The 11,380-nt window shown below is 37.4% G+C and overlaps 1 protein-coding gene across 1 annotated transcript in view; it reads left to right on the forward strand.

Moving 5' to 3' along the window:
• The window catches only part of kcnk13b (potassium channel, subfamily K, member 13b), a 31,962-nt gene extending 26,689 nt beyond the window's left edge, over positions 1-5,273 (forward strand). The window contains exon 3 of the mRNA XM_020927658.1: positions 5,118-5,273. Within this exon, the coding sequence (XP_020783317.1) occupies positions 5,118-5,273 (156 nt within the window). The remainder of the gene's footprint in view (positions 1-5,117) is intronic.
• Positions 5,274-11,380: the final 6,107 nt, after the last annotated feature.

Raw genomic sequence — 11,380 nt, forward strand, 5'->3', positions numbered from 1 at the left:
GGACTGATGCAGAGAGTTCCTCTATCCACTGTCCTATTGGTTCTGTCTCCAATAAGAAGAGATCAAACTGGTCCAAGTCCAAGTACAAACACATGAGCTGGCTGTCTTAATCCTACTTCCCACTTAAATCTGAAAGTTATGGTCAGTCCATATTAGCACTAAGGCACCAGGTAGACTGCCCTCTGCGCTACGCCCACGCTCTACTTTTACACCCAGAAACGAGCAGGCAGAGGCGGATAGAGCAGTGAGTGACTGTCCCAGCCCCAGCAGCAACTGGCCCAGGTCCCAGCGGCGACTGCGGGTGCTGTTCCCCTCGTGCTCTCCTCTGTGGAAGCTTAAGCTAAAGTAGCTAGCCGCTATTAGCCAGTAGGATTCCACCACAGCCAAATGCACTCATTTCAGCTTAATGCTTCTTTTCTTGCTTGGCACAAGGGTCCCGCTGAAGAGAAGACATATTATTCCCTAAGAACTGTACCTCGGACCCACTATGACTTGAAGTTGAACTCGCCATAACTGTATAGCACACCGCTCTGTTGTTATCCTTTCATTAGCCTGTAGCAGTAACATGCCGCCAGTGGAGAGTTAGGGCGGGACAGAGCGAGCACAGAGCATTTCTCGCTCGCTTATATTTGCTATCACGGGGTATTCACGAAGGCCCAGAAAATGTCGTGATATGATCCCGTCCATAACTCAATGAAATATGGTTGGCTAAGACAACTGTCAATCTCTTCATTCCAGTCACCGAAGGCCCTGCAGGTGTTTCTTTAGTTCAGTGCTGCAGGGGGAGTCACTGATTTACCCAGATACCATTGGAAAAAAAATAGTGATTGGTCCATTTCCATTCCATTATATTAACCCTTTGTTTCCCCCAAAAATATTAGTCCAGGTTCATAAAAATTATCTAGAAGTTATTACTAGTTTAGTGCTTATTACTCACTGAAAAATATATTAGTAGTACAAAAATTCTTTCAGTATTTTTTCTTGGGCCTTCACTGAATACCTTGTAGGCTCTAAGGGTTCCTCTCTGCCATGAAGCACCACAAAAAGGCAAACAGTGCCTCTATCATATATTACACAGCCTACTTATATATTTCTGCACAGCCTTTGGAAACAAATCTGGTACAGTCATTTGAATAGTTGTATCATGCCCACATCAACTCCCTCCGAAGCCGTACCACAGACTTTTTCCCTTAACAATTTTTTTTTTTTACAAAATTAAATACTCTAAATCATACTCATTAAAGTTATATTACATAACCTGACTGGCAGCCCACTTGAACAAAGAACTCATATTATGCACATTATTATAATTATGCTGTGCCATATTACCACATTAGTTTCAACAGCCCTTTCATTAGAGTCCTGAGATCTGACAGCATATTGAACAAATTCAAAGTATGTATTCAGACTGAAATGTGGAAGTATATCTCTTTCCTGCTTTTATTCTTAAAGGTGCACTGTGTAACTTTTCTGGTGGAGGGTCCACTACCAGCTTGTCTCCATGGAGATGATATTGCTGTTATAAATTGCAGAAGTGCAAATCTTGGACCCAAAAGCAGAACTAAACTCAGGTGAAGTTAAGTGTTTTATTATACAGGTGGGTATGGATGTATGGGGGGGGGGGGACACAGTGACACAGGCAAACACAAAAGGGGGGGAAGAAGAAACTGGAGGATCATGACAACTGCTTTGTCTGGAATGTCCCAGTATAGCATTAACCATAGCCATCTTGCATTTACTCAATAGCATAACTTAAAAACTTGCATTTTTACTAATAACGGGCTCACCTCTTCACAGATCTGAAGTGTAACTTAGCCCTGTGGAGATAAATAAGTGTAGTGTGGCATATTCCAAGCAATATCTCCATGGAGAGAAGCAGATGATGGACCCTGCACTAGAAAAGATATGAGGGAATATTTTTACAATAACAATGCATTGAATTTAGATAGTGGTTTTCAAGACAGCTTCACAGTGAATTATTCATGCACCCACCCCACACCAATACTGTATACACTTCTGCCCTCGGGTAAACTGATGAAAGCGCCGCTGTCAATCAGCACCATCAACCCCTCCAACCACCACCAACACTTACTCACTCACCTTATTCATGTGTGGGTGAAGTGTACTGCCTAAGGACACAACAGAAGTATGCAATATTGTGTTTTTTCACAGTATTGTGCATTGCTGTTGCTGCTTAGCTTCTGAAATCAGACAAGATTATACATTCTTCAGGTAGTATGGCTTCTGAATAGACGTAAGGTTCCCTATTACACGAAATTGAGTCTTAAGGCATGTTATAATGTTGTTACCTCATCAAAAAAATACCTGGAATTATGTTTTGTTTCATTCACACACATTTGAGTAATCCTTTGAGTAATTCTGTCTACATCTTCAAGCTCAAAAGGCTCTGTTCCACCTTGATGTAGTTTTCATGTTACTTACTACTTTTTACCTTTAGTTCAGAATAGTTTGGTAAATCCATTGCTGAAATTATCTAAATGATTCTAGTGACAGTCTATGGAGTTTAAAAACACAGTGGTGCACTTCCTGTATTACCACATGACATCAAAAAGTGGTTGTGATAGAGTGTCTTAAACATGTGTGTGAATGAAACAAAACCCAACTCCAGATACGTTTGTGATAAAGAAACAACATTATAACATATATTAGAACATAGTTTAATATGGCTCCTTTAATACAGCTATTGTTTCAGTGTATTGGAGATTATGGATTAAATTCTTAGACATTCTTATTCCCTGCACCTTTAAGTACCTCATGTTGTCCGAAGACATGTAGAACTGCACTAGCCCTGATTAAACATAATGAAACCTTCAGTAGTAAATTAGTGTGCAAAAGAATTCTCTCACACACATATTGAAACAAGAGCATTCAATGGTCTTTATCTCCTAACAATAACATGTGACTCATCTGAAGGTCTTGTGAGTGCAGCCACCTCTTTGTTGGAAACCACTTTTTCCTTTAATCTTCTAAAGGTACAAGAATAGGTCAACCATTCTCTTCTCTGTCTGTACTTTCTCAATGTCAAATAGGGTGACCACATCTGAAAGTTGTGCAATCCAAAGCCAGCTAAAATTAAAGACACCCATGTTTTTTTTTCATACACCTATACGTTATATTAAAGGTCCTATGTTATACAAAATTGACTCTTGTGAGCTGTAAGACATGTTATAATGTTATTACCACATCAAAAATATACCTGGAGTTGTGTTTTGTTACAACCTTTTGAGTAACAGTTAATGCTCAAAATTATCTGTTGCACTTTGTGATGTCATGAAGAGGTAGTTTTTTTAGTTAACGGCTACTTTTTACCTTCAGTTCAGTAGATATTAGCAATTGTATGGCTGACATTATCCAAATGATTCTTTCAAAGGTGTGTGGAAATTAAAAACACATGTACTTCCTGTATTACCACATGAACATCACAAGGTGGAACAGAGTGTTTTCCATTTGAGAGAAGAACTCTAAATATGCAGGGTTTGGACATAGGACCTCATTTCCTAGTGAGCCAGAGTGTTGGAGACGTGTGGAGACACTTTTTAAAATATTCCATCCAGTCCTTGTATTTGCAGAGGTCGCTGGTGCAAGGCTAGTGCATGTCAATGGCCATAGTTAGCCTGCCACTAAAAATAGTCTTACCTACTCCCTGCTCGGCAGCAGGGGACTGATATATGAGAAAATAGTCCCTCAAAATGCTGCGATTCATGTGATGCAAGGTTAGTTTCATTTCAAACATTATTCTATCAACACAGACATTTACATCGACAGTCTGGCGTAATAATAGATTTGCTTCGGGTGTTTTGTGGAGTGGGTAAGACTGTTTTTAGTGGCAAGCTAACTATAGCCATTGACATGCACTAGCCTAGCACCATTGACCTCTGCAAATACAAGAACACTATTTAAAAAAAGTGTCTCCACACGTCTCTAACTCTGGCTAACTAGGAAATGAGGTCCTATGTTCAAAATTCCGCACTGTCCATTTAAATACGTGTGAATAAAAGAAAACACAACTCCATGTATGTTTGTGGTGAGGAAACAATATTATAACATAGATCAGAAAATAGTGGAATATGGGCCCTTTACGGTATAAAATATGTTACAAATGAAAATGTGTCTGACAGTATTTTAAAAGTTAAATTTGCTGCAGTACATTCAGAGTCGTGTTTCTGCTTAGAAATTGTAAGTTAAAGAGTTCATTTGCTGTTTACAATCTTCCCCCTAGTTTTCCTGTATACAGTAGTAATACTAGTACAGTTTGTCGCAGCCAGTGGGCCAAGAGATTATTTTAAAATCCAAAATACAGAGCTGAAACATGTGCATTTTAATAGCTGAGGAATCAAAGTCTACAAGTTGTGGACACGCAAGCTAAATCCATCTGTTGCTTAAAGGCACACAGTATCATTATTTTATTTATTTATTTTGTTGAACTGTCAGCCACCTGCTTATCTCCATGGAGCCATTCTTCATCTTTTTCAGCTTTCTTCTGTGGAACTTTTGATCATTCAACAAATGTTATTGTGGCTATGGCGACAGTCCTCATTTAGTATTACTTTGTCTGGAATGTTCCATGACATGAAAGATCCTATATTACACAAAATAGTCCCTTGTGAGCTTGAAGCATTCCTATAAAGCTATTACCTCCTTAAAAACAAAGCTGAAATTGCAATTTGTGTCATTCACATATGTTTGACTAACCCTTAATTATTAGTCTGTCTGCATCTCCAAAGCTCAAAATGCTCTGTTCCACCTTATGATGTCATGAAGCAGTCATTTTCAGATTAAGAGGTTTGTGTGTTAAACCTGTGTGAATGAAACAAAACACACGAGGAAACAACATTATAACATAGATCAGAAAATAGCCTTTAATTCTCTCTATGTACCTTCAAATGAATAGAATTGTGTTTACCATCCTCCCTTTGGATACTCTGTTACGACTGTCTTGCTAATACTGTATTGTTGTGCTCTGTATTGTGTTTTTATTACCCTTTAGTCTGGCAATAAATAAAGGACTGACTAAACCATGCATGGAGGAGGCAGAGGTGGTGACCGCTATTCTAAGACTGGTCATATAAATCTCTTCTGTTTTCGTGTGTTTTCAGGTGAATCTGGCCATAATGCAGAAGCAGTTATCGGAAATGGCCAACGGTCACCCACGGCAACCCAGCTCCAGCTCAAGACAGAACGGGTTTTCTGGGGGGGTGGGGGCCCTCGGCATCATGAACAATAGACTCGCAGAGACCAGTGTGGACAGATAAGACCACATCAGACCAGACCAATGCCTTAAGGGACAATCACAGTAATGAATGGACTAGAGGTCTGACGCATGTAAAGTTACACTATGTACTGAGATTTTGAAAGGCTTGAAAGAAATTTTTTATTATTATTATTTTTTTTTATAGAAAGAGTTCTGGTTCGTTTTAGTTTCTACAATGTGATGATGTGAAACTCTCAGATGGAGGAAGGTATTTTGTATCAATTATATTATATTATATAATATATATATATTATACATTTTACTGAGAAATAATTATAGAAAAGTTGTACCTATGCGCATTTGTATTAGTGACACTAAGGCAGAAGGCTGAATAAAATTGCTGCAAACTCTGCATATAAAAAATATTTTAAAAAATTGTTTATCTTAAACTTTGTCATAAATGTTATAACCTTATTACAACACGAATAAAGATTTTATAATAATAATTTACATAATTTAATACCTAAGCCATTACTAAGCCTTAATTGATATACTCTAACTCCTCTACCTAACCCCTTCAGTTTAGTTAGTTTAGTAAGGTGGAATCAGTTGTAATAAACGTTTAATAAACTATTTGCTCATTATGAATTAAGTCATGCTTTAAATAAGACACAGCGAAATTATAACTGTAATTTCACCTTTACCCAATGTCAGTTTCAGGCTTGCACAATGATACCAGACCAGCAATAGTATAGTTAATTTTAAGTCGTTTGGTAGTGGTTTGTATATATAAATAAAACTCAGTGTGGCACAGAGTTCAATGTATGATTACTCTGCAATAATGCTGCATTTTAGTGAATGTCGGAGTGGATAAATAAAGTCTGTTCTCCCAACATCCATTGTAAATGCATTCCATTGCAACAATTGGGGAAAATACGAATGCCCAAGCAAGTTTAATGTCCAACTGACTTGATCTGCACTGAATTAGCCAGAGTTTGTGTTTTGGAACCCTGATTTGATTGGCCATTTCGTTGCTCTTTCTCGAGACGGAGGTCAGTTTCACTTTGCGGAAACCATCTGACCTTACAGCGTTAGAATTTGTTCACTTGACGGTAGGCGGGTACTTTTTTAAATTTAACCAATCAATGCTATTTGGTCGAGATGTATTTAATGCGCTGCTACTGGGGGTAACTGGTATATTAAAATTTTCCCAAATCCCGTAGGAAGAAGGGCAATAACGTCTTTCCCCTTGATAAAATTCACCAAACATTCTCTTCGTTTCGGCTTTAAATCCTCGATCTCAGGAATCGTTGCCAACACAGAATGTATGGCTCTTTGTTGATACGCTGATGCCCGGGCTCACGTTTCCAGGATTCTTGCAAACTGTCTAGTGTATTCTGATTCCTGACCTAGTCGCTGGAGAGAAATGAAATTGGCTAAGTTTTTCCTGAGTCCCCAGCACAATAGAATGCTCCATAACATCACACTCTACATGTCTGTATACGGTGGAATGTTCATCAGTTACCAGGGAGACACAATGCACCCATTAGCAGATACTTCTGAAAAAGAAAAAAATACTAAATTGATTTAAACAGCACATTTTCAGGCCTGTGATCAATAGGAGCATTCTTGGTCCTGTTTAGGTGTTTGATTTTCAGCAAAAAGGTGAGAGTGACTAAGTGAAAAACTGTAAATTACACAGTGCACCTTTATGTCAGTTTTTTCCGGTCAGATTGTCTAACTTGAGTAACAGAGCTTCAGACAGAGCAGTGTCTACAGTCAGTATCATACCCCCAGGGAATGTTGATGACATGGGCTGCAAATATCAATATAAACTTGTTTTTACTTTATCCACACATTGTACACGATGGATTTTCTTAACTTTGAAATTGTGCTTAGCCTTTAAAATTATTATTCCACCCTCCGTCTGAGAGTTTGACATAGGCAAATCCCTGTCACAGCATAGCGTTTCCACATTAAGAGCCAAGAAAAGGAGAGCAGCATCGTTCAGCATAAAGTCTACTGTATTTATGAAAGATGCATGAACGATCGGAGCACATCTGGGCCCCCACGCACGTTGTTCCGGAATGGTGAGGGCCTCTGTTTCCATGGTGATCAATAAAGCTGCTGTTTTGATCTTCTCCCGGAGATTTAAAGACCCGAGCTTCTTCACACATGGATGAGACTGCACTTCACACTTCTCCCGTTTCTCTGCAGAATGGAGATCATATGCTGCAAAACCACACATTCACAAGTCCTGTTTATGCTCATTTGTGGCAACGCCTGAAGGATTTTTTTTTTCTTCTCTTCTGTCGATATGAGGTCTTTAGAAAGCTGTTAAATGTTGAAATATTGACAACAGCAAAAGATGTAAAGTTCAGTTGGATGTAGCAGCAGATGCAAGCTCAATAGTCTGGAAATGGAGGAGATTTTAGGGTAAATAAATACAGCTAATCAAAACTGGTACTAATCTGGGAAATAATGGTGCTTTCTACGCAACTGGTAACTGGAGCATATCCCAGCTCGGCCATGAAAAAATGCCCTGGAACACTGGTTAAAATGTAATTGGCACATGTGAAGTGGGAGATGATCAAGAAACTGCCACCACTTTGCATAAGCTGAACTGTAAAGTTAAACTGTGACATATTTTAGCGGTCCTATATTATGTTAAAGTGACTCTTGTGAGTTTTAAGCCATGTTATAATGTTGTTTCTTCATGAAAAATATATCTGGAGTTGTGTTTTGTTTCACATATTTGAGTAACCCTTTATTATCGTCTACATCTCCAAAGTTCAAAATGCTCTGTTGCACCTTGTGATGTCATGAAGAGATTTTCAAGTTAACAGCTACCTTTTACCTTTGGTTTAGTAGAGATAGGAAATTCTTGGACTGAAATTGTCCAAATGTTTGTAGTAAAAGTGTTTGACTTTAAAAATACAGTGGAGCACTTCCTGCATTACCACATGACATCACGAGTGTTTACTTTTTGAGAGAATTCAGAAATATGCAGGGTTTGTATGTTAAACTTATATGAATGAAGCAAAACAAAACTCTAAGTATGACTGATGACAAAACAATATAACATAGATCAGAAAATACTTTAATATGTGCCCTTCAATGATGTAATACCACAAAGCGTTACTCTGAGGTTAAAAACCTTCTTTCAAGGTTCACATAGTGAGTTAACAGATGAGTTAATTCAGCTGGAACTTTCTGATGTGAAAACTCAGTGTTCAAGTGAAAAAAAAAAAAAAAAATCCCAGTTACCATTTGCCTAAAACAAAGCAGAAACTTGGACCAGACCAGGACTACAACAGGTCCCAACCATCAGGACTATAGTGGCCTCATTAACTTCTTGGGTTCTTTTTAAAGACAATACAGTAAAGTGTATTGACCTTGTTGACATGTTTCGGCTGCTGCTGCAAGTCATCTTCAGAACTGTCACTGCTGTTGGTGGTGACGTGTCGTATATCAGCTGTTGTTTCTTCCTGTAGACGTGGTCAGCCTGATGGACCTGGCATTGTCGATCAGACTGAGCTATAAGACATGTCAACAAGGTAAATATGCATTACTGTCTTTAAAAAGAACCCAAGAAGTTAAAGTACATAAGAAGACTAAATGAACACCTTTGGCTCTATAGTGGCCTCAAACCAGGACCAAACAGTCTGTCAAACCAAAATCTCACTATATATTCTTATTCATATGAAGACACCCTAAAGACAATGTACACAAACCATCAATATATCAACATTTTAGAAAACAGATTAAAATTGACAGCACAAATAGTCACTTTATAGAAGGTTTATTTCTGTTTCATATCAAAGCATGCAACAGGTGAAGCTTGGAAATCACGTTAAAGCTTTTCCTCCCATTCCTGCTTTTGTCAAACCACCCGAATCTGCAACATATTTTGATACCCAAGTTAATGACCAAAAAGTGTATTTGCATGCTGTTTCAGTAGCATAGCTGTTTACAGTGATGTTAGCAGCTTGCAAATGTTTCAACACAATCCATAGAAAATGCCTAAGAACTGTTCAAAAATAAATCACTAAAATCTATAAGTGTATCTCTTTATTTTTTAATTACATTTTATATCGACTTTTCAATGGAAAAGTGACAAATCCAGTTCACGAGTTATCAATCATTGTTACATTCTTTTCTTTTCATTTTTCTTTTTATGTATTTTTCTTTATTTATGTATTCCTCTCCTCTAGTTTTGTATTTGTGAATGTTTTTAAATGCATTCAAAAATAAAATACAAAAGAACAATAAAAGAACAATTGAGTAGCTAAAGGAAGCAGGTGTCATTACAAGCTCGCTTTAAGGTTTGAGTGGGAGGTACTTTTGTTTTTCATAGTTCAACAGATGTCAATAGAAATGCAATTATTATAGCATTTACATAAAATCAATCTGACATTACCATATGTGAGACACACAGCCTATAAACGCACACACTGAAACCCACTCCAGCCTTGTTTACCATAATTTCCAACTGCTATTGATGTTAAAGAAAAGGCTTTACAAAAGATTTCAAAAACGAAACAGTACTGCCATCCACATTTTACTTTATGTATGGATATAGGATAAAGAAGGTTCACTGAGATCACCTGAACATTCTACTCAATAGCCTTATATCTTTTCTATGTCCTGTACCCCCAATAGACAATACCAGGACATTCAGTCCAGTCTCACACAAAGGCAAATTGTATTATATATATAACACTATTGTATACAGTTATATACCCGCACACATGGGGCAAACAACAACAGCTTATCCACAGTGGAGACGTGTGTATTCTTGTGTATACTAACGTGGAAAAAGAAAACGTCTAAGAAAGGCAACACATTTTAAAGGTGTACTGTAGGATGGTCCAAGCTATTTTTTTTTTTTTTTAGATTCTCTAGATTAGAACCCTGTGTTTGGTTCCATATCCGGCCATTACATTTGGGTCCAAATTTTATGCAAATTAATATTTAGAGGTTGCTCAAGACTCTAACGTAGCAAACCAAATAAATAAGGCGTATTCAAATAATTTCTCATTTTATTATGCAAACACAAAGTGAAACTTGCATAAAAATGACTTAGAAAGTCTATAAAAGTTGCTTAGAAAGTCCAGCTCCAATGTGGCTTTGTTGGCATCACAAAAGAAGTGCCTGTGGCCTTTGACAACCTGCAGTAGATACTGTTTCTGATCTTCATTCTTTGTTAGACTATTCCTAAATAATCTTCACCCTCTTTCAGCAACATCATTGTCAACTTTTCTAGAATGCACAATTTTAGCAGCCTTTTGAAAGTGTGCAGCATCAGCTCAGTCTGCTGGGGAATTATTAAAAATGTTTTTGGCAGATCAAAAGCTTTGAAGAAACGCATCATGCTGGTGGTGACAAAATCACTGATCTGCTTCCCTTCATAATATGATTGATTAAAGGCATCACATCGTTGTGGTGGAACCTCTGAACTTTCCTTCTCCATAATATTGTGAACCATCAGCTTCCTCTGCTTCCTTCCAACCATTTATTCGCTCAAGTACCAAAGATGTTGGCCTGAAGCTGTTAAGGTTGCTTTCTTTACAACTGAATTTTCATACTGTGACAGCTTCTTAAGGAATACCAAATCATTTGCAGCAGCTTTAAAACTTCATGCAGGAACTTCATGCAGCTTGAAGAACTTCTAAAACATCTCCCTTTTCTTCCAAACTTCTTCCTAAATCATATTTTGGATGCTAAAAGCTAATGCAGGGTTCTAATCATGGTTATCTGAAACTTAATTTTTTACCATACTTTGATGGACCACCCTAGTGTACTGTGTAACTTTTCTGTCTCCATGGAAATGTTAATGCTTTGTTAATGGTCAAAAATATCTTAAAAACATCCATTCTCACTGTGAGTGGGGTCGCCTCTCCAAAAATCTAAACTGCAGCTTGCAAGTCTAATTTGGACCAACCTTTTTTACAGCCTGGGCAAGATCTGAGTCACTCATTAGGAAAAACAAAAAAACAAAACTAAACAAAAACAAAACAAAAAAGAAAACCCAAACAAACAAAACAAAACAAAAAAAAAACAAAAACCCAATATCTAGCTATGTTAAAATTATTAAAGTATATATATATATATATAGTTTTTTTTTTTTTCGTTTTTTTTTTTTGAGTAGATTCAGCTTGACAAGTG

The sequence above is a fragment of the Boleophthalmus pectinirostris genome, unplaced genomic scaffold (genome assembly GCF_026225935.1).
Source record: "Boleophthalmus pectinirostris isolate CB_2022bp ecotype Guang Dong unplaced genomic scaffold, ASM2622593v1 HiC_scaffold_13, whole genome shotgun sequence".
Classification (NCBI taxonomy): domain Eukaryota; kingdom Metazoa; phylum Chordata; class Actinopteri; order Gobiiformes; family Gobiidae; genus Boleophthalmus; species Boleophthalmus pectinirostris.